This window comes from Mirounga leonina, unplaced genomic scaffold (assembly GCF_011800145.1).
Source record: "Mirounga leonina isolate KUSES-001 unplaced genomic scaffold, KU_Mleo_1.0 Mir_99, whole genome shotgun sequence".
NCBI lineage: Eukaryota > Metazoa > Chordata > Mammalia > Carnivora > Phocidae > Mirounga > Mirounga leonina.
In genome coordinates, this window is record NW_023270971.1 from 2,363,269 (window position 1) to 2,387,963 (window position 24,695).

Below are 24,695 nucleotides of genomic sequence, written 5' to 3' on the forward strand. Positions count from 1 at the left end.
CAGCGAGAGCAGGAACACAAGCAGGGGGAGTGGGAGAGGGAGAAGCAGGCTTCCTGCCGAGCAGGGAGCCCGATGTGGGACTCGATCCCAGGACCCTGGGATCATGACCTGAGCCGAAGGCAGACGCTTAACGACTGAGCCACCCAGGCGCCCAAGGAAATCCAATTTTTGAAATTTTTCAAAAAGTTCTTTTTATACTTTTAAAGTAATAGGCCAAGTATTTTATAAAGTGTCCACACAAATTATATTACTGATCTTTCATCATAGTACGGAATAGTAGTTGCACTCAAGACATGAAGGAAAAATATGCTTCCAAAAAAAAAAAAGAAAAGAAAAATATGCTTCAGGGTTTGGCTGGGAAATAACTGACATACAACAGAATCACTCACCCTCGTTTTTCACTGTAGTTTTTTGCTGTAGGCGCCAGGCAGGGTGTCAGTCTGTGGAGGGGCAAGCTGGTGCCTCATTCAGCTCTGCCCTCCTAATAAGATCAGCCTGCCACAAAGCAGCAATTATTCTGTAGTGACATCACCACCATCCTGCCCTTTTGCCTGTATTTAAATGAATTATTCTTATGTTGCATAATGGAAGATTTCAACTTTAAATCTGACCGGGCAATGAAAGTCAGTGTGAGTTCTGTGTCATGTTTTCATCTGGCTTTATTTTTAACTCATGGTGATGCCTCGAGTACAGACCTAAAGTACTGAAAGCATTTTCTAATGTGAAATGTAGAGTCTTCCCAGGGAAATTTTGCATATTTAATCACCTGCCTAGTCAACTAAAAAGGTGTCACACTTTTTCATAGTACATAAAGGACTAACCAAATTAAGTCCCAAGATATCTATTTCCTATTCTCTTTTAGATAGCACAGACCTGGGGTGCCTGGGTGGCACAGTCAGTTAAGCGTCCGACTCTTGATTTTGGTTCAGGTCATGATCTCAGGGTCATGAGATTGAGCCCTGCATTGGGCTCTGCATTCAGCACAGAGTCTGCTTGTCCCTCTCCCTCTGCTCCTCCATCCGCCACCCTCACATAAATAAATAAATAAAATCTTAGATAGCACAAACCTTTTCAATGACTAAATAGGAAAGAAAGAAAAAACAAAACTAGGGGGCGCCTGGGTGGCTCAGTCGTTAAGCGTCTGCCTTCGGCTCAGGTCATGATCCCAGGGTCCTGGGATCGAGCCCCGCATCAGGCTCCCTGCTCGGCGGGAGGCCTGCTTCTTCCTCTTCCACTCCCTCTGCTTGTGTTCCCTCTCTCACTGTGTCTCTCTGTCAAATAAATAAATAAATCTTTAAAAAAAAAAAAGAAAAAACAAAGCTAGGATTAAGATTTATAAAATTGGCATCCAAATTACAGGAGTCACACTACAGCAATCACTTATGGCCCCTGGGATTTTTTTTTCTTTTTTAACCTCATATGGTTAATTATTTGATTATGCCTTATGTCTCACAAATAACTAAAGCTCTTTGAGGGCATGGCTAATGTTTATTTTGCCTTTTAATCACTCATGGCTCTTCCACACTACCTTGCACATGATAGGTGTTTATTAGTGTGTGCTGAATGAATATAACACATGCAGAATGTTTTTACATACAGACATTTATTTACATACTTGTAATCTATATACAGAGCAGGCTAGTCTGTTTTTCTCTCTTACTCTGTCTTTTTAAAGTTTTTAATGGCCTTTGGGGGAAGTAAGAAGGAAGCATTGAGTCAGGTCATGGTAGCCATCTGTTTTTCTTAGCTACCCTGCCTCGTTCTTCTTTCCCATCCTTCCCCCAGCCACAGTGGAGCAATGAAACTGAAGGGGGACCACTAACTGGACTAGACAATATCTCACTTCCCTTCTGTATCTTAGAATTCTCTCTTTCCCTCATCTGGCTTTTACTCTCACACCATTAAATACCTTCTTGGCAAGAATGAAGCCTGTGTCTATTCCTGAGTGTCTTGTTCCATGATCTTCACCACCAGACAAGAGTCTACAAAAGTTGCCAACCTGATATAAGAGAGTTGAGTACTTGGATTGGCTGCCTTAGAGTTAATCAACTGTGGCCAGGAGGGTGAGATACCAGATGGTTCATTTTAAATCTGATGCTCATTCTTGGGCCAGTCAGCTATAGTCTGGATCCCCCAGTGTCACTTAAAAACATGGTAGCACCCTCTGAAACCCTTGGTTGGAATAAGGTAGTTGCCATAAGACGGTAGTTGCTGACTTCTGGTGAAATGGAACAGCCAACTTAAGTAATAGGTAAGGTGTAAAACTATAATGTTTTATGATTTATCACTATAGAAGTCATATATTAGGAAGTCATAATTAATTCTTTGCAGTTTCCCCTAAACTCAACAGTTTGATCAAGGGTCAAACAGATTTTTCTTGAAGGATATAAAACATATAACCACTTACTACCTACCCTATGTTAGAATAGAGAACGAACACTATCACTAGAAACCTGAAAGCATATTTAAATACTGACAACAAATATTCTAGGTATTGAGAAGACCCTTTTTATCCTAACAGAAATATCTAAATCCATATATATTTTTTCATCCCTGACTCCCCCCGATCCCATTGCTCAAAGAGTTTAATTTTGTTTGGTTGTTTTTAGTTGTTTTTCTCAAACTTTTTGTTTTGGTAAGCCATCAAAAACTTTAAAATTGGAGTGTTAACCTTGGTGTAGTATCACTAGATGGAAAAGATGTCCTTTCAAAATCTTTGAAAAGACAGTAAAATGGCCTTTCATGAGGATAAGCTACTATATAGAACCCTCAGGATCCTGACTATCCCCTCATAAAAAAAGTATATCCAGTCTAATCCACTTAATTATCTTTCCATTTTTATAAGATACAAATTTTCTTTAACTCTAAGGTCTTAAAAATTCTCATGTAACATTCTGTAATATATCATGGGCTCCCTTCTGGGAGGAAATGTGGTACTAGATTCCATTGATGTCAATGGAATGTAGTCTTTGTGGTTGCTATTGATTTGGTTGTGCTAATTTCTGCCCCTTTAAAGATCCAAATAATAATTTAAGATTAGAGAGTTGCAAGAATACATGGAATGATTAGAAACAATGAAGTCAGCAAGCTTTCTAAAGTTGCAATACTTAAGGAAAATTGTCAAATACGCATGCTCATTCATCTGCCATAATCCTGCTCTATCCTGTTTAACCTTACTGGTAAGTGTACAACTCCTTGGCATTTTTCCTTCCATCTTTATATGTTTATATTCTCAGAAGCAATGTTCAGTACACCTCTGGCATGCTGGACAGTTCTAAACTGAGTGATGACCTGTTTCTTTTACATCTTCCCTGAGTGCCTAGTGTTTGTGAAATAAAGATGGCCAGTGGAAAATCAGTAAGTGTTACTTGACTTACTTCCATATTTTTTAAACTTCTCCCAGAGTAAGGAATTATGAGTTCCTGGAGCATCACATTTGTCTCTTTCTTAATATAACTCTCAGTTCCATGATTTGGATCGTCTTCAGTTCTCTGAAGAGGCAGACACAGCCATATAAATAGCACAGTCCAAGAAACTAGACTGTGGACAAGGACTGGAAAAGAAATAGTGAAAATTCTAGCAGTCAGTTCCTTTTCAGACCAGTGTATTTGTTAAGCAAATTGGAAACTTTGGCTAATCATAGTATTAATCTCATTCCTAAAATCTTGATTTTTTGGCCACCAGCAATATCCACCAGAGTGTGAGTATAAGATGCAGCTGCCATAGCAAACCATCCTTGGTCAGATCTCCACATGCCCTTGTTCACCTTGCCTGCCTCTGAAATATCATATCTCCCCCTTATCCTAATCATGCCTCCTTATATCTTCTTCTACAGACCCCCCACCCCTTACTCTCAATGTCATTGATAGTGAAGGGATTGTAGAAAATGAGAAATGGGTAAAGATAATTAAGATGATACATTCAAATTATTTTATTTTGTGTCTCCTTGCAGCTCCTAGAAACAAGAATAGCATTGTGTTTGTTCTAATTCTGTGTTGAGATACGAAATTTTAAAAATTAATAAAATTAAAAAGAATTAGAGAAGATATATCATGTCAACACATCTTTAAACATAATAATAATTATACAAAAAATATTTAGAAGTTCTTTTTTCTCTTGAAATTCTTTAAACTAATAAGAAAATTAAAGACTTAGAGGAGATGGGGGGTGGGGGGATGGGTTACCCCGAAAAAAAACCCAAAAAGTCATTGTAATTATAAAGCAGGCTTCATTTCATATTCCAGTAAATAGAGAAACCAATAACCTCTTTTAAATATATGAAAGAAATATTTCTGAAAATAACACAAAGTATTATTTTTTCAGAGGAGAATCTTATATGGTTGATTTGGTATAATGGCATTAAACTTTTCTCGAAATGAAAAAAAAAAAAAAGAAAGAAAATTAAAGGAATAACAATAAACATAAATGTGCCCAGTGCCCAGATTTGCAAAATCTAAACATTGTCCCATAATTATTTATTTTTCATGAGAAATAGAACACTATTAGGATTTTTTAGAAAGCCCAATAATGAGCAAATCTCTTCGACAATGAAGCTAAAACTGATTGGGAAATGACCAAGAATCAGAATGGAGCATGGCTGATGAATGAAATTTCCACTATTAACCCTTAGACGAAGCTGACTTACCCTCCACCCCCAACTCAGAGTCTGATACAGGGGAAATAGAACAAAGCATTATTTTGTTTTTGTTTTTGTTTTTTCTGTAGGCAGGCTCACTTCTTTTTTTTTTTTTTAAGATTTTATTTATTTGCGAGAGAGAGAATGAGAGACAGAGAGCATGAGAGGGGGGAGGGTCAGAGGGAGAAGCAGACTCCCTGCTGAGCAGGGAGCCCAATGTGGGACTCGATCCTGGGACTCCAGGATCATGACCTGAGCCGAAGGCAGTCGCTTAACCAACTGAGCCACCCAGGCGCCCTAGGCAGGCTCACTTCTAAGAGAAAACAAGTAAGAAAAGACTGAGCTACCCGTAGAGCTTCTCTTTCCAAACTCACCAATCATTTAAGTGTGAAAGGAGACAGACATAGATACAGACAAGGAGGGTTACACCTCACAGAGCTCCCTTCCATGAAGAAAGGGAAGTAAGCATTTTCCTCTAAAAACATATAAAGTTAAAACCACATTTTTATTTCCTTTTGGATCCTATTCTCTTCCTTCTCTTGCCCCCAGTCCACAGATAACCTCTACTCGAATTTCAAGATCCTTGTATATAACAAGTACTTGGTCACCAGGATTGTGATTCTAAGTACTAGTATGCTTCCATTTAAGGAAAATATTGGCTGCCAGGTCTTGGGGATTTTGATTATAACATCTGTATTTACTTCAATTACCAGATACTCTAGGAGACGAATGGAAAGAATGTAAAAGATGATGCTGCTAGATAGGAAGAGAGTTTGAATCCAAGGATTTATTGCTCAACTAATGTTCTAAGTGCTGAAAGATCATCTTAGTCTTAGCAACAACAATTATAGCTAAGAAAACAAAATTGGAGCTATCTCAAAACAGAAAAGAAAGCATCATTAAGTTATCTATTTCCTCTGAAAAGAAAACAAGCATTCTACTGACCCTTGCCTTCTGAAATATTTCAACATTCCAGGCTACTGAGATTTTTCTTCATCTTTTATAAACAAACCCATGTCCTTTAAAATACTTTCTGATTTATTTTCCTTTTTTTTTCAGATGAACCACAAGTTATATTCATTTGACTTCCATTATTTTCTCTTGATAAACTGAACAAGTTTTAAATCGAACAGAGGTACCAAAAAACTATTGAATGAAGAGAAGGTTTGGTAATGAATGATAAAATGAAAACTAGCTATAAAAATTAGCTAGGAAGGGAGGGAAATATTGTAAAGAATCATTTTAGTCTAAGTGCTAGTATATTATTAGGGACATCTAGAAAAATTAGCCCATTACATGGTATATGAGAATCAATAAGGCATCTCTTAATCTATGCAATTTGAAATTGCCAATTAAAACTACTGGGTAACTCTAGGATGAGCAACTATTTTCTTATAGACTTTGTTTTTGATTTGGGATATACTGGGGATTACACAGTATTTTATTTTGTTACTTAGCTTCATGAAGCTTTTAATTTATTAATGTTAATGATTGACCACTTGTGTGTTAAACCAGAAAGTATTTAGATAACCTTATTCCATCAAAAGAGGAATGTTATAAATCTGTATACTTTGCCTCCTGCTTCTGAGCATTATGGAAAATAAAAAAATATGAAAGTTTAAGGCAAGTTAAAGCTAATACCCCTTTGTGGTCCATGGCAAAATAAAATATAGGTAGATCATTTTATATGTTGATTGTATTCCTAAAACCTTGCATAAAAATCAAGACATTTTAAAAAGTCCAGGCATACTCAATCCTTGAAAAAATATTATAGTTGATTCAAAATGCCAGTAATTACTTTCCAGTCTAAATAATCACAACTTAATTTAACTGATTTTTTCACATGTTGGAATTTTTCCATTCATTTCTATTTTGTGTTACACATAAGTGTGTTTTCACTTAAACAATTTTAGTTCCTAACTACAAATTGTACAATTAAGAGAGAATGGCTTTTGGATCTTTTTTTTTTTAAGATTTATTCATTTATTTTAGGTGCGGGAGGAGCAGAGGGAGAGGGAGAAAAAGTTTTAAGCAGACTCCACATGAAGCCCCATGCAGGGCTCCATCTTAAGACCCTGAGATCATGATCTGAGCCAAAACCAAGAGTCAGCTGCTTAACTGACCACACCACCCAGGTGCCCCACTTTTGGCTCTTTTTATACCATTTGTACATTAGATAACTGGATAATCTTTTGCATGTTTTTGAGATGCTTTTGTTTCAATCTCAGAGTCACATCTTACCCAGGTACCATATGCATTGTGTCCGTAAATGCCTGAGAAGAAAAACCTGATTAAAAAATTCTACCTTTGGGACGCCTGGGTGGCTCAGTCGTTAAGCGTCTGCCTTCGGCTCAGGTCATGATCCCAGGGTCCTGGCATCAAGCCCCACATCGGGCTCCCTGCTTCGCGAGAAGCCTGCTTCTTCTCCGACTCCCCCTACTTGTCCCTCTCTCACTGTGTCTTTCTCTGTCAAATAAATAAATAAAATCTTTAAAAAAAAATTCTACCTTTATTTACAGATTTTTTTCAATGAATTATGTTACTTTACATATAATTTCTTCTCCATGATATTTATGAGCCAGTAACACATTGCCAATCCTGTTATTTTCGCTAATGTGCACAAGAGGTGGTTTCATGGATCAGGAAAGCAAAGAGGGAGCATACACAGTGATATGAATTATTTTAAATTTCCTAATTTCTATTGGAGTTATTAAACACACAAACAAAAAAGAAGTAGAATTCACTCTCTCCAGTGAAGCAATAGAAGTATCTGAAGTAGTAAACCTGTGTCACACACTCCAACATGTGTATGGACTTCAAAAGCCAGTACCCAAGGCATCCAGAAAAATTTTCCTATTGAATCTGTAGGAGAATCAATAATACAACCTGTTAGTGCCTGGAACCATTTATTTTACAGTTCATACTACCTCTTTGCTTTCCTGGGCCTCAGAAGTACCTGTTATGCATGCTAAGAAAAATAAACTTACTGACAATGTCTTACTGTCTCACTGAGAAGATACTATATGTAAATAAAATCTACTGAAAATTTTTCATTAACAAAAGTACAAATTTCATTCATACTTTTACACATCCAAAGACTTTGTATCTCACATTTCAGTGTAAATTCTTGAATAGGATGCAACCCTGCTCTGTTCTAAAGTGTAATACGCCTTTCCCCATGCAGCACTCCATGCTGTGTAGTCACAGAAATTAATGAGTTCAGCTCCCAGGATGCCAGGGCAGCTGGAGAACAGAGTTCTGTGCTCACATTGCTTGCACAAACACGCAAGTCATGTTTCCCACAATGGGGTCCAGGGACTCCTGAGGTTCTGCAGCTTTTTCATCCTGTAAAAAACAGAGCCAGAAGATGATGGTGATAGGGTGGAGGCGTTGGGAAACTGAGACTGTTTAAGAATTTCAAGAGAAGGGACAGTCTGAGAAGAGCTGGCAGAGTAGGCAATTATTTGTGGTGGAAGGATATGGGAAAAGAGCAGATGTCTGTAGATACTACAAAGGAAAATAAACACTGTGAAAGAACAAACTTATGTAGAAAAATTTAAAAGGGGGATTTTTAACAAAGGATGTTTGGGAAACACTCCATTGGAGTTTAATATTCTGGGCAGCATTTACAAAAGGGTACAAGTTCTTACAGCCAGAATGACTTTTATATGAGAACTCTTCATTTCTGTGTTTATTCCATCCTGTTTCATTTAACAAACTTGTATTAAACACCTACTATGTGCCAAGAATTAGGCCTCCTTGCCTCCTTTCCACCAGCCAGATACAGATACACACATAAACACACACTCACTTTGAAGTTCAAATACCATATGTATTAATTGGAGGCCCACAGGACGTTAGCACTAAAGTCAAAACAATTCACCCACTACAGCAAGCTGCAGTTAAAAAGCAACCTCCCAGGATGAAACTTGGAAAATGCTTGAACATCGAGGTGTTTATTTGGATTGGCTTTTCTGGACTTGCTGATAGAGGTAGATATCATGCTGACATATTACATCATTTCTGATGAAAGAACTCTGAATGGTGGGATTGATTGAGCCAGACTTTCCTCTTACATAATTGTATAGGGAAGTTTCAATTGCTTGGAGACGGTGAGTTGGGTACAGTATTTTTTCCAGAAAATATGTATTCCTGTATTTGAGACTATGATACCATTTCCAAATACTTGTGTTGATTCTACATCAAGGCTCAAGGCTCTAATGTTGTTTTTTTATTCTATTTTTATTTTCTGTTGTCTTCACCACTGGATTTCTTTGTCTCATCCTTCTCAAGATTGCAATGCTGTAAAAATAATCACTTCAGATATCAGATCAACTAGAATTATGTAGTACTATATTTTTGGATAGATCCAGTTACACTATCAAACTTTGTCTTGTTTAAAAAGATTTTTCTTTATTTTAGAGAGAGAGAAAGAGAGAGCACACACAAGCAGGGGGAGGGGCAGAGGGAGAGGAAGAGGGGGAGAAGCAGGCTCCCCGCTGAGCACAGCGGGGTTCAATCCCACGATCCAGAGATCATGACCTGAGCTGAAACCAAGAGTTGGATGCTCAACCGAGCCACCCAGGTACCTCTCAAATTTTATCTTTTAAGGTAATCATGTACACCAAAATTAAGATCCAACTCACTTAGCCATCAAGAGTAATTGAACTAATTAAAATTTCAGATTTATAGCACTGATATTATAAAGATGTTTCATTATACATTGCAAGTGAGGAAAAGGGCTTTCAATACCAACAATCTCATCTTCCTCTCAGTTTTTAGCCCTTAAATATATAACACATATAATCATATTTGAAAGAGAGCAAGCCTTTGCATTTCTTTTCTACCTGAACATGAATGTTTTGGCTGAAATATCTCATGATGCTTTATCTAGAGCTCTGCAGGCATGACTTCTCTCCTTACTCCAGTCATCCCCCTCATCCCCATTTTCTTAGCCATGGCCACTGTAGAAGGCCTCTTTCCCAATTTTGCTTCTCAGAAGATGTAATTACATGGACTAATAGTAACGTTGCCTTCTCCTAGCCCTTTTCAGTTTTAGCGATAAGATGTAGAAATCAAATTAATGTGAATTTTAGGAATCCTGGGGAAATGTGGGCAAATTTCTCTGCTATCCTGAGCCTCCTTCTCTTCATTTGCATAGCAGTGATAATAACACTAACTGTAAGGTTGTGGGGAAATTATATGAGAAGGAGCATGTGAAGAATAACACATAGTAATTATGTTGTTATTATTAAGGGAAAAAAATTCCTCTTTTGCTGGTACATGTGAAATCAGAACTTAATTTTGACATCTGACTATTGTCTATGTCTTATTTCCCATCATTTTCACCCTATATGGCCCCTTAAGCCCCCTCAGCTTTGTTTTTGTTTTTTGACTTTGACGAAGAATAAGTATGATTTTTACTTTACCTCTGGTACATAAAGTTCCAAGACAACTTAGTATAACAAAATGAGCATCAAACTCAAAAATACAAGAAGCTGCTTTCACTGTTTGTGCACTTCTTTAAATCAAAAGAATAAGATGTAAACTATTTTTTTTGTCATCTCCTGTGCTTCAGTCTCTTTGGTGCCTTAGCAAACATGAAAGAGACTGATTTACAATCACTTTGGGCAAATTGCCTGTAGAATTCTGAAGACAGGAAATGAAAAAAAAAAAAGTGCAGCACACCCCCCTCCCCCCGGACATTCCACACAACATGTGGAATAAACAGGCCTAAAAAGGAAACCAAAAGCTCTCGGTCTTATATTGAGGAGTATCATGAATGGCCTTTGGGAGAACATATATTAAAGACAATAAAGTGCTGGAAAAATATTTCAAGAGCAGGTGAACTTGAATCTGACTAATGATAATCCTTTCCCCGTTTGGTCTAAAAGATGGTGAGTACTTTTAATTTAGGTAAATTATGTCACCTGCATCAACATTATGAAAGAGGGTTACCATATTACAGGCTTACACCTCTCAAAGCTTAACAGGAATTGAACTTCCCGGGGATCTTGTTGGGGTGGAGATACTGGTTCAGGAAATCCGAGTGGAACCTGAGATTCTGGATCCCTCACAAGCTCCGGGTGATGCAGATGCTGCTGGTCTGCAGGCCAGTTGTTTTTCCATCATCTTCTTCAACAAAATCATGGGTGGTGGTGTTCTGGTCCTTATCTATAGAATGGTCATTTTCAACTTGGGCAGTTTTGGTCCCAGGAGAATTTGTCAGTGTCTGGAGACATTTTTGATCTCCATCACTCAGGGAGTGCTACTGGCATCATGTGGACAGGGACCACAGATGCTGCTACAACATAAAGTATAGAATTTCATAACAAATCATTTTCTGACTCAAAATGTCAATAACACTAAAGTTGAGAAATCCTGTTGTAGACGTACTACTTTGTGTCTCTGTCATATCAAAGATAATCTGTTGCAAGTTTTCAAAAAAATAAACCTGTGAGAGAAGGGTAGGAGCATGTACTATTTAGTTTGGAGTAGAGCAAACCGTGTTTAAAACTGTCTTCAAATATGTGAAAGGCAATTATACAGAAGATGGTAACCAGCTGTTCTCCATCACACTTGAAGTAGGAGCAGGAAATGTACATAAATGGACCTATGCTAGCCTTCCATTCTTTGTCTGCATCTTCCACGCGAGCCAGGCAAATCTCTCTATGATTTTGCAACCGTATTTGTCCCCTTGTATGTCTTATTACTTGTAGAGACCCTCCCAAATCCTTGGGACATATTTTCTTCTCACTGCCAACTTGAATCTCTCCCTCCCTTTAAAAATCTAACTTGAAAGTTTCCATCTCCATTAAGTCTTTCTTAGCTAAAATGAAATAGTTGTCAGTTCAGCTCTAACTTCAACCGGTACACTTTTTCCTTCAGTGTGTTTATTCTACAAATATGTTATTGCCCATCTGTGTACAAGGAGTTAGGCTAGATTTTGAGAAGGGATAAGAAAGATAAGGAAGAGAGTCCCTGCTTTTAAGAATTTTCCAAACTAGGCGGGGAGAAATCACACAGAGATAATTACAATGTAAATAAAATAGTATTTAATAATTATTTCCATGAGAGATATTCAAAAAACGAAAGAGGAGGATTTAGTAACTAAAAAGATTATTTCCAGTTGGAAAGATCAAGGAAGACTTTATAAATAGGTATACATAAATATCTTTCTTTAAGAACAAAATTTTCTCTAAATTAGTACAATCCTGTGCAACAAAGAAACAATAATGTTAAAATTGAAGATTATGAATTAGAGCATAGAATGAATTCGAGTTTGGATTTAGGGTTTATAATGAGTAAGGAAAGAGAATTTTTCAAGATGTGTGTAGCTGTATCATGGTTTTAATAAAGAACAGTGAATTTAATTACCTCTGAATGTGCCTTATGATGCTTGTAATTTTATAAGGGAGTGCTCTTTGGGAAGAATTCTCAGTTGCATCTAGGAGAGGAATGTTTTGTAACTTCACAAGTATACTTTAAAAAGTAGTACCAAACATGGAATTTGGCACCATCCATTTGACAGAATTTGGCACCATCCAGAACCCTTTTAGGGGAGAGTCTCACTTTGTAAAGGGTTTTCGTTACCTGAACTTTAAGGAAATTGAAGAGAATTAACTCTCATTGAATACCTAGTGTGTGTCAAGCACTGAGTAAGCTCTTTAGATATGTCATGTGATTTAGATAGATCATGGACAGCAACCTGTGAGGTTATCACCACCAACACTATACAGAGGCTCTAGTGTATTAGGGTAAGCTTTCTGTCCACTGCTTGATTGAGAGGGAAGCAGAGCAAATCTCAGGCCTGCTTAGGAAGCCATTTCTGGGTGGAGGCAATCAGCTTGCATTCCCTTTGGAAGCAGCAAGGAGAAAGCTTCCTCCCCTGAGGATTTAAAGGGTGATTCTTGCATCCTTCATAGTGAAAACAGGAAAATGAAGGTGTTTACATTTCATTGGTGACCATGATTCACTGTAGGGCTCATTACTGGAAAGCTATCTGTAACCACATTAGGCATATACAAGCATGAGTTTTTGCCAGCTCTCTCATATTCTGAAGTCATTAGCTCTGGGAATGGTACAGCTACTAAATTTCTATAGGATTTTGTTTGAATATTAGTACTTGTATTCTTTAGTTGTTATTTTCAGTCAGTAATACAATTAATACTGTAGACCTTTCTTGCAGTTCTCATTTTTTGAGCATCATTGCTCTTTTGAACATGCCTTTCATAATTCAAAACATTATGGAATCTCAGTTAACTCTGTGTAACTGGACTTTGTTTTCTCTCTTAAAGTTGTTCTAGGCTTCTGCGTATCATTCAACGTTGATGTGAAAAATTCAATGACTTTCAGTGGCCCCATGGAGGACATGTTTGGATATACTGTTCAACAATATGAAAATGAAGAAGGAAAATGGTAAGCCGGTCAATTTTGTTGTGTTGTTGTTTAGTTTTTTTTACAAGGTAATGGAAAATATTGTTTGGTTACAGTTTGTTTTATGAATGATACTTCAACAGAATGAATCATGCATGATAGAAATTGCAGTCTAATCATTTGGTAATGGAAACTGACACAGTAAAAAAAAAGGAAAATTCCTTGGCAGTACTAAAGGAAGTGGTTAGTGATTTCTGTTGAAACCCGTGTTGACCTCAAGGAAGGTCCTTGTGCAAAATAGTCATTGTTCTGTAATTGTTATTCTGGCAAGCGTTCTTTAATTGTTCTCATTCTAGAGAACAATTCAGCTGGAAGGATTGAGAGGTAGATGAGAAGCGATCTTGAAAGGGTTAATATCACTTCCATAAGATATTATTGAGCTTACATTTTTGGTGATGTACTAACCTACTGAGTTTGGTTTACTGTTTACAATGAACCTTACTGAATTTCTTTTATACGCTTTTAAGCCCATTAGTAATGATTCAGTTCACTTCAGGTATGATTTTTAAAGTATATTTAACCTGTTGAAAATTACACAAAATTAATATTAAAGCTCTTTTACTTTATATTTAACATAATTTTTAGTGCCTCTTGTTTTTGGGGGAAAAAAAAGAACAAGAATTTGTTAAACTTTGCTTCAGTTTAATAAGTTAAACTATTCTAGTAACAAAAAGAATAATCAAAAAGAGATCTATGCCTCTTAGGAAACAGTAATCTATCACTCTACTATATTTCACAAATGAAAAAATATGGATTTTTTGACATTTCACTTTATCTTTTAGACTTCATTTGATCATAAGCCCCCCCAAATGATCAATAGTAAGAATCTGAGTTCTCACATTTTCTGCATACAAATATTATATCCTAGGTACAAACTAGAATTTGTGGAGGTGTTTCACTCTCTACTCTCCTTACAAATATCTTAGATGAGACATCTAATAATAGAGTATGAGTTTTGTATTCTTTGTCCTTCCAACCTACACTCTCACTTACCACCACACCCCCACCCCATTTAAGGTTAGACAGGTAAAATCATCTCTCTAGACACCAGTTTTATTCTTTTAGGCATTATGCCTGCAATTCAGGGAGCTCTGCCTCTCAGAGAATAATGTGAGTGGGCCAAGTATAAGCTACAATAAACTGAAACTCAATTGGGCACCTGGGTAGCTCAGTCAGTTAAGCATCCAACTATTGATTTCATCTCAGGTCATGATCTCAGGGTTGTGGGATCAAGTCCCGTGTGGAGCCCTGAACTGGGCTCCGCAATGGGCCTGGAGGCTGCTAGAGATTCTCTCTCCCTCTGCTTCTCCCCACCTATCTCCCTATGCTCCTCCCCATATGTCCATCGACTGATGAATGGATAAAGAAGATGTCGGGGTGTGTATATGTACACACACACACATAATGAAATATTACTCAGCCATCAAAAGAATGAAAAAGAATGAAATCTTGCCATTTGCAACAACGTGAATAGAGCTAGAGTATATTATGCTAAGTGAAATAAGTCAGTCAGAGAAAGGCAAATACCATATGATTTCACTTATATGTGGAATTTAAGAAACAAAACAGATGAACATAAGTAAAAAAAAAAGAGAGAGATAGAGAGGGGCAAACCATAAGAGCCTCTTAACTATAGCAAACAAACTGAGAGTTGCTGGAAAGGAAGTGGGCAGGGAATGGGCTAAATGAGTGATGGGCATTAAGGAGGGCACTTGTGATAAACCCTGGTTGTTATATGTAAGTGATGAATCACTAAATTCTACTCCTGAAACTAATGTTATGCTAGTGTTAACTAACTAAAATTTAAGTAAAAACTTGAAATATTAAAAAAAAACAATTGTGTTAATCAGTATAATATACACTATAAATGCAATAGGATTTAAGAGAAGGAGGAATTGATTCTTGACTCTTGAGCTGAGTCTTGAAAGATGATTTAATTTTATTTTTTTTTTTTAAGATTTTATTTATTTATTTGACAGAGAGAGACACAGCGAGAGAGGGAACACCAGCAGGGTGAGGGGGAGAGGGAGAAGCAGGTGTGAGGGGGAGAGGGAGAAGCAGGGTGAGGGGGAGAGGGAGAAGCCTGATGTGGGACTTGATCCCAGGACCCTGGGATCATGACCTGAGCCAAAGGCAGTCGCTTAACTGACTGAGCCGCCCAGGCGCCCGATGATTTAATTTTTAATAAGAAAAGAAGCAATGCCACTCCAGTCTGGGAAGCGACATAAGCAAGGGCATAGATTTGACAAATGGGTGTGTTGGTAAGCAAACGGGACTGACACAGGGATGATAGAGGAGAAAGGGTAGTGGCAGACCTTAGAAGCCAGACAAAGGAACTTGGACCTAAGTAAAGGGCACTGAGAACCATTTTAGGTGGTTTTTATGAACCTTAGTTTAGGAAATTATGTAAAGATTGAATTGGAGAAAAAAGTGCCTAAAAGCTGGGGAATCTATAGGTAAGCAAAAATAGCAATCTGGTGCTTAAGAGATGAGGTCCAAGGCTAGATTAGGGAGAACTGGAATGAAAGAAAAGTGTATCCAAGATAAATTTAGATGAATCATTGGTCGAAGTTTGGAAATGTCAAATGGAGATGTAGGAGGAGTCAAACATATTCCAGAATTTCTACACTGGATCATTGGAAATAGGTAGCCATTTAGAGACAAATATACAGGAAAGAAAAATAAGTTTTATCAGGAAGTTGGTAAGTATGGTCTTAAACAGCTTGAGTATATCTGGATAGTTGGAAACCTGAAATGGAATACAGATAAGAAGGAGAAGTTAATATATTAGAGGAGATATTTAGAGAACAAAGACTGGTTTTGGTTCCCACTTGCAATCCTGTGCATTGCCCAGCATTTAGCACCAGGCCTTAAACATAATATACATTCAATGATTATTTGTTGGCTGAAAAAATGAATTTAGTTTCACTCCCTGTTATCATTAATGAAAAAACAAGCACACACACACAAGTAATGTTAAAAATGGCTCTCCTGTGACTATTATCAAAAACACAAAAGGTAAGTGTTGGCAAGGATGTGGAAAAAGGAAACGTTTGTGCACTGTTCGTGGGAATGAAAATTGGTGCAATCACTATGGAAAATTTTCTGAGGTTCCTCAGAAAATTAAAAATAGAACCACCGTATGATCTAGCATCCCACATCTGGGTAAATATTCAAAATAATTGGAATCAGGATCTTGAAGAGGTATCTGCATTCCCATGTTCATTGCAACATTATTTGCAACAACCAATATTTGAAAGCAATCTACTGTCCATTGATGGATGAATAGATTTTAAAAATGTGTCATATACATACAATTGAATATTATTCAGCCTGAAAAAAAGAAGGAAATCTTGCCTTTTGAGACATAGAGGAACCTGGAGTACATTTTGCTAAGTGAGATAAGCCAGACACAGGACAAATACTATATGATCTCACTTATATAAGGAGTCTAAAAGAGTCAAAGTCATAGAAGCAGCATGTAGAATGGTGGCTACTAGGAGCTGGGAGGAGGGAAAACAAGGAAGTATTAGTCAAAGGGCACAAAGTTGTAGTTATGCAAGATGAATGAGTACTACAGATTTACTGTACAGCATATTGCCTATAGTTAACAATACTGTATTGTATACTTAAAAATGTATTAAGAAGGTAGATCTTATTCAAGTAATTATGCCTATATAATAAAGCCCTAATAAAAACTCAGGACACTGAGGCTTGAGTGAGCTTCCTGTGCACTGATGGGCTGCAAGGGTGTTGTGTCCTGAGGACACAGAAACTTCACATTGGGGACCCTCCCAGACCTTGTACTATGGTCTCTTTTGGAGGACTCGTCTTAATTTGTATCCAATTATAATAAACTATAATCAGAAGTATTAAAAAAAAGAAGGTAGATCTTATGTTAAGTGTTCTTATCATGAAATAATAATAATAGTAACTAAAGAGCATTGGAGGAAACTTGTAGAAGCGATAGATATGTTTATGGCATAGACTGTGGTGATGATTTTACAGGTGTATACTTGTCTCCAAACTCATCAAGTTGTATACATTAGTATGTACAACTTTTAAAATATCAATCATATTTCAATAAAGTACTTGTTTTTTTGTTTTTTGTAAGTGACTTCTGTCACTACTTAGCGCCAGAGCTGAAAATAGAACTCATGTCTCTCCACTCCCAGTCTGGTGCTTTTTTCTTTATTAGAACTATATTAAAAAGTAAATGCTGGGCGCCTGGGTGGCTCAGTTGGTTAAGCGACTGCCTTCGGCTCAGGTCATGATCCTGGAGTCCCGGGATCGAGTCCCGCATCGGGCTCCCTGCTCAGCAGGGAGTCTGCTTCTCCCTCTGCCCTCTCCCCTCTCATGCTCTCTGTCTCTCTCTCTCTCTCAAATAAATAAATAAAATCTTTAAAAAAAAAAAGTAAATGCTGATAATAACTATCTTCGCAGTTTCAGACTTTACATGTTAACATACATGTGAGAATTTGTGAGCATTTGAATGTATAAGGATGTCAGATAATTTAATTCCATTTTGTCATCCCATATTTACAATGGTTTTATATAAGAGGTATGAAAAATCAGAATAACAAAAGCAGTGTGGCCAACTGAATTTAAAAGTAAGCAAACTACAAAAATCTAAATGTCCAAACCTTTAAGGATGGCATAATAGCAGCATATTGTTCTAAAGAGATCCAGGCACTGGTACCGTAAAATAAATTTTAGAAACATGTTTGGATATTCTGTGTTTATAAAATCAGATAGGATGCAGACTTACTTTAAGAAATGGCCTATGGAATAATTGACATATTTGGGAGAACGTGGATTTTATTACTCAGTTTTTCTCCAGAGGTGGGTACCTTTATAAATCATATTTACTACTCAGGTTTTGGAAGCTCATCAACCTCAGATTTTTAAAAAATCGCCCTGACCCATATTGCATCTTGGCTGAAGTTTGCCTAAAGAAGTGGGGGTGGGAGGGATGGGGTGGCTGGGTGATAGACATTGGTGAGGGTATGTACTATGGTGAGCGCTTTGAATTGTGTAAGACTGTTGAATCATAGACCTGTACCTCTGAAACAAATAATACATTATATGTTAAAAAAAAAAGAAGATAGTAGGAAGGGAAAAATGAAGGGGGGGAATCGGAGCGGGAGACAAACCATGAGAGACTATGGACTCTGAGAAACAAACTGAGGGTTCTAGAGGGCACGTACTGAATGGAGCACTGGGTGTTATACGCAAACAATGAATCATGGAACACTACATCAAAAACTAATGATGCAATGTATGGTGATTAACATAACATAATAAAATAAAATAAAAAGAAGTAGTACTTGTTGGTCCATTACAAGTGCAGTCTGCATTTGAAAAGCATTACTTTAATTCTTTGGAAAGAATTAAAAGCTAACAAAAAAGGGCAGCCTTATGCCCCCTTTACCTTTCAAAAGTTTACTGTGAAGTGTAATTTACTTCATATATTTGGCTCAGAAACCACATGTTTTCTCAGTAGCAGAACACATTATACCTCTGATTAAGATCAGCCATTGTTCATTATGGCTAGCATGAGTTGAAACATCCAAGTAATTGCAATGTGGTTCAGAAAAATTCACAAAGAACACAATTAGTTTAATAATTTTGCTTTGAAGAGAAGAAACTTAAATGTGCTCAGCATTGCACAAACTTTCCAGATTTAGTGGTAATCACCAGTATGGCAAAGTTTCCAACAAATGGGAAAATATGAGATATTGTCTCAGGGCTTTCCACTCTGTGGCTCCTTTGCTTCATTACTTTTAATATGTGCATCAACCCTTTTAACTGCTGTTCAAGCAACGATTCTTGGGGTTCAGTGACTTCAGTGGGCCTGCCTCTCAAAGTAGGTTTCATGATGCAGATACCTCCCTAGTCAATCCTCCACCCAATATATATCAAAATATGTTGGCTTCCTGCCTTTTCCCTAGAGGACCCTGCTTTATGCCAAGTAAGGTTTACCAGTGAACTCATGTGATTGATGCTCTATTTCCAATGTATGTATGTTTTAAATAAGGCCTATTCAAGCTTGGGGTAAAAAGATTTTCAAAGATTCTATCACATTTTCTCTTACAATTTTAATATAGTATTTATTTTCCATTGTTTATAATATCTTTTGAAGTTTAAATTTCCTCCTTGCTAAACTTGTCATTTCTTTGGCTCACCTCATTTCCACCCCTATACCTTTCATTACTGAAAGTACTGCAGCTAATGGGACTACTCTGTAACTTCATTTTCCAAGATGACCAAACACTAGATTCATTAAAAAAAGGGGGGGGGGGCTGGCTGGCGGGGGTACTTGGCACTCTGATGGTGACTTTGGCTTGGACATCAAAAAAGAGGTGAAAAGAGTGTTCATGAGATAATGTAAATATGAGACAAAAATCTCTAGAAAACTATCTTTTACAGAGGAAAAAAACATAAATATGAAGTAGAGGAGTCACAGAACAGCTACTCTTCAAATAAGTAAAATAATGGTCACAATGACAAGAATGACTATTATGAATAGCAAACATTTCTCAGGTTACTAAATTTTATTATGACTGGAGCTTTTTCATAGAGGAGAACAGAATATAAGATGAACTTTTAGAATGAGTGAATAAGAATCAGAATTAGTTATTTTAGAATGAGTATAGAGAGAGTTAGAATTAGTCATTATAGAATGGGTGTAGAAAAAATTGTTTCTCTCATTTTGATGATCTTTGAGTTCATCAGGTGTTTCTCTAGAGATCAATAATGAGATCCAGAACATTCTTTAATCCTCTTAATCTGCACACACACCATTGCAATAGTGCCATAGAAAAAGCAAAAATCTAATAGAAATAAAATGTAATGAGTTAAAGCAAACTTGCATTAAAATTTGAAATAACAATATCCATAGTTCATGACACAATGTGTCTTGGGTCTTCACACAGTGATCCTATGGGTTTGAGCAGTTATCATTGTTACCATCCTCATTTTCTAGACAGGAAGCTGGGACTCAGAGAATGAACTGCCAAGGGTTTAATATAGTGAGTATGTATCAGGGCCAAGACATGGAACACCAGCCTTCTGACTTTCAGCCAATTCTGTCCTGTGACCACAAGGATTCTCTGGAACCTGGACCTGTGGAAATGCCTCCTGTGTCATGCCAAAGTCATATATGGCATTCTGCTTAAGCAAAAATGCCTCTAAAATGGAAAAGAAGACTTCACAATTAGGACCTCTTAGCTGGTCACATGAGTCATAAATTCCCAGGTCTGTCTTATTCAGATTCTTAGAGCATTTGATACAGCCATTAATTCATTCACTTAGTAAATACTTACTGAATGCCTAGTTTGTTTCTGGCACTGTTATAAGCCTTAAGGGTATATGAGTGAACAAAATAGATGAAAATTCCTGCTATTGTGAAGGTTGTATTCTACTGGGGAAGGAGGGAACAAAAAATAAATAATAAATGTAATAAACAGGTAGGTTATATCATGTCAGAATGTAGTAAGTATTTGAGAAAAAAGAGCAAGATAATGGGGATTGAGAATACTGGAGATTCCTGAAATTCCATAAAGACTATGCTGATACTTTTCTAGGATCTTGTTATTTTTATGCAGCTTGGAAAAAGTGAGACTTGCTTCAGATTAAGTAGTCCTGGCCTACTACACTACTACTTTCTGAGCTCTCATACCCCAGGGCTTACTTCTCCAGAATCCAGAATCGGCCATGGCTCCAGTTGCTATTTCGGGTCATTTCCAGTGATCACCATACTGTAGGGGCTTTCTATTGCCCTAGAAATCAAATATAAACTACAGAGCCTTTCCTTTAAAGTCGGAGACATGCCACTCTCAACCTCCCTGCTCCAGTATAAACAGAAGCTCTCCACTGTGTTCCCACCACATGGACCTCCTCATCACCCTCATTTTCAGCCCTCGCTCTCCTGTTTTCAACTTTTGCCTGGGCTGCAAATCTCTCTTCTCTCCTGTTTTAAAATTCACAATAACTTTACTATTAACATGCCATTCAGCACTCACTTTTCATCAATTATCCTAGATTTTCCCCAGCTAATGGTACATGTTTCCTAAACTAATCAGTACTCTTCTACACACATAATTTGTCTATTTGGATCATGGAATCTTAGCATTGGAAGGGTCTTTGGAGGCCTATCTTACATCTACAGTAGAAACAACTTCCAAAACATCCCTGACCTCATTTTGGCCTGAGGGCTGCCTAACTGGTCTGCATAGGCCCTGTCAGTTTAAATCTAAATTAAATCTCTGCAAGCCCCCCACCCAATTACCTCTCTCCCTAAATCTCATGAAATGGCAATTGCTACTGTTTTCAAAGAAAGAAGGAAGGAAGTTAAGGAAAGAAAGAAGGAAAGAAGGGAGGGAGGGGCTCTAGATTAAAATTTTATCCTCCCTGCCTGTTTCAGTTATCTCTTGGTATATCATCTCAAAACTTTGTGAGCTCAAACAATATTTTTTATTATTTCTAAAGATTTTGAGGATTGCATAGGTGTTCCCCCTGCTACCTGGGAACTGCATGAATGCTCATCTGGTACCTCACTTGGGGCTGGAGGGTCTAAGATGATTTAACTCACATGCCTGGCAGTTCATGCTATTGGCTCAAGCATATGTGATCTCTCATCCTCCATTAGGCTAGACTGGGCTTCTTCACAGCATGTGATCTCAGATTTCCAAAAGAGTGAAGTAGAATCTGTAATGCATTTTTTTTTAATTATTGAAATATAGTTGACATACAATGTTACATTAGCTTCAGGTGTACAATGTATTGATTTGACAATTCTATACACTACTCAAGCCTCAGGAGTCACAGTGCCGTTTCTGGTGCCTTCTATTTATCAAGTAAGTCCCAGTTTGACAGGAGGAAAAAACAGATTCTGCCTTAGTGAAGGACAGTGAAGGACAATGTCACATTAAAAGAATGCAAAAAATTTCCAAGCCATCTACTGCAGTTTCAAACCTCTGGATACTGGGGCAATCAAATCCCTGCCTAGGGAATCAGTGGCCTTTCCTCATGTCTAAGACAAATTTGTCCTTCTGGATCCACCCCTTCTACCAGCTCAGGGGCTCTCTCTTCTGTAATATTAGCCTTTCTCTTGTTACTAGCTCTTTCTCAACATCATTTATCAATATATGGATGCCTTCCATAATAAAATTAAGCTCACCTCAAACCCTTGATGGTTTGCCTGGGAAAAAAAAGCCCACACATATTGACATGGCCCATCTCCCTCATTTTTAGCCAAACATCTTGAAATGAGGTCTGCTCTTTACTCATGGCTCCCATTTTTTACATTCTTTCCTCTTTGTCTTTTGAGATACCACTGTTTTCTGATTCTCTCTCTCCTTCTCTGGACACTCCTACCAGTTTTCTTCCTTTGCTTATTAAAATCTTAGGTGTTATTTTTCCCTTCAGCTCTCTTCTTACTTTGTACTCTCATAAGGCAGTAGTGTTTACTCTTAGGGCCTCAACCATGCTCAGAACATGCTCATACATGTTCCACGTGGTTTCTGAGATGCTCACCAGCAAGACTGAGCCCAGAGGCCTGCAGAAGTAAACCATTATCAATGCACTCTATTGGCCTTTCTTCCCTCTATCATTTTCCCACCTCCACATTTGTGTGTGCTTGGAATTGCCTCCCCAAAATCTACTGGCAAAGTCTTTGTCTAGGGTCTGCTTTTGGGGGAACCTAGAGTAAGATAACTTATATTCTATTTGTAGAAATTGTTCTCCCTTCCTCTCCACTTCCTAAATTCAGATTCTTCTTTCTTGTCTGGGTCTAGAAACTCTTACCTTCACTCTCTGAGTCTAATTTTCCCCTTTCCCAATTTATTCATGACACTGCAAGCAAATAAGCTCTGTAAAGCATTTGATCATGTCATATCCCTCTTTAAAAGCATTGGTGGTTCCCAACTCTCCCCTCCATATAATAAATCCAAATTCCTTAAACTGGACTATAGGAATGTTTATGATCTGGACACTGTTTAGCTTGACAGGCTCAACTTCTACTCCAGCTACAATGAGCTACTTGAACTTACCAAAAGAGCTGTTTCTTCTTGCTTCTAAGACCTTGCTGAAGTTGCACCAAGTTCTGACCTATTCAGTATTATAATAGTCCATTTATAGTTCTGCTTCCCCCACTAAGTTTTAAGCAACCTAAAAAAATGTGTTTTATTAATTTCATATCCCCAGGGCCTAGTGTACATGCTGGGCTTGTAGACTGTTCTTAATAAACATTATTCAATCCATCTAGCCTCAACTTAAATATTTTCCATAATAGTAGGCTCACTACTTTCCTCTAAACTGTCTTAACTGTAAAACTAATCAATCACATTAAAAAAAAGCTTTGAAAATATTGGGGAAAGAACACTAACCATAACTTCCTTAATATAATTTGTTTTTTGATGAACTCCCTTTTAATCTATGTTTTACATAGATGTAGTAGTTCCATTTTACAGATGAAGAAACTAAAGCACAGAGCCTAAGTGACTTGTCTTAAATCATGCAACTAAGTAAGTGACAAAGCTATGATTTGAATGCATGAAGTCTGGCACCAAAGTTCATGCTATATTTAATGGAGAGGATTAAATTACTTAGTATATGGAAAGCACTTAGAACAGTATATGGCACAAGGTATAGATTTAGTAAGTGCCAGCTATTATTGTCATTGCTATTATGATGAGTACATTTAATATGACATTTGTCATCCACTTTGAATTGTCATAGGTTTTCACTAAATGAGGTAGATTTTTACTTGAATTAGATCATAAATGATTTTAATACCACCATACAATCTTATTAACTATTATTTTTTATGACTGCAATATTCTATAGAATGACCCTGCAATAATTAATTAGTTCTTGCTATTGACTATATTTTTTCATCTTGTATATTGTATATAACACTATGAGCATTATTTTTTATGCATTAAGCTTTTTCCCTTAATTTAGCCCATTTTTTTAGGATAGATTGTCAGAAGTAAGAATTATGCATTAAAAGGTTTAAACATTTTTATGGTTATTTATGCATATAAAAAATGGCTTTACAAAGGCATTATATCATAGGTATGTTTTAGGGAGTCTGTTCAACAATTCAATATTTGCATGTTATAAAACATTTTCATTAATACTAGCTTTATCCAAAGAATTTACACAAAATAAATCCCATTTCTTTTCAATATAAGAGACTTCCAAATATTTAGATTTTTTTTTTTAATATATGCCTTCAGTACCTACACTCCTATGGAACCTCTCAACTCTCCTTCAGATATTTTTTTTTTTATGCTAAATATCCCCAACTTTCCCTCAAGCATCTCTGGTCTGACAAAATTACCAGGTGCTTAACCATCTGAGTCCTAACTACCAAATACATTCCATTGTGCCTATGTCCCTTTTAATTTGGAGATTACAGACATGGTCTGACAGTCCAGAGCACAGAGGGGTGATCACTTTCCTTGACCAGGGCATCTATTTCCAGCAATGCAGCCTAAGGTCACATTAGCACTTTTGATACTAAAATACACTGTTGGCTCATGTTTACTTGCTATCAACAAACCCCCCTGTCATTTTTACGTGAACTCCTATTAAGTCAGGTTGCCCACATCCTGTA

The 24,695-nt window shown here is 37.1% G+C and overlaps 1 protein-coding gene across 2 annotated transcripts in view; it reads left to right on the forward strand.

Moving 5' to 3' along the window:
• Nucleotides 1-24,695, forward strand: part of LOC118006776 (integrin alpha-1-like) — a 170,762-nt gene that overhangs the window by 44,778 nt on the left and 101,289 nt on the right. Inside the window, exons 1-2 of one of the 2 annotated variants that reach the window (XM_034999544.1) lie at nucleotides 10,367-10,533; nucleotides 12,934-13,054. In XM_034999544.1, the coding sequence (XP_034855435.1) occupies nucleotides 10,500-10,533; nucleotides 12,934-13,054 (155 nt within the window). In that variant the 5' untranslated portion in view covers nucleotides 10,367-10,499. Of the gene's footprint in view, nucleotides 1-10,366; nucleotides 10,534-12,933; nucleotides 13,055-24,695 lie in introns of those variants that run through there. The other variant, XM_034999543.1, reaches the window with a different exon arrangement.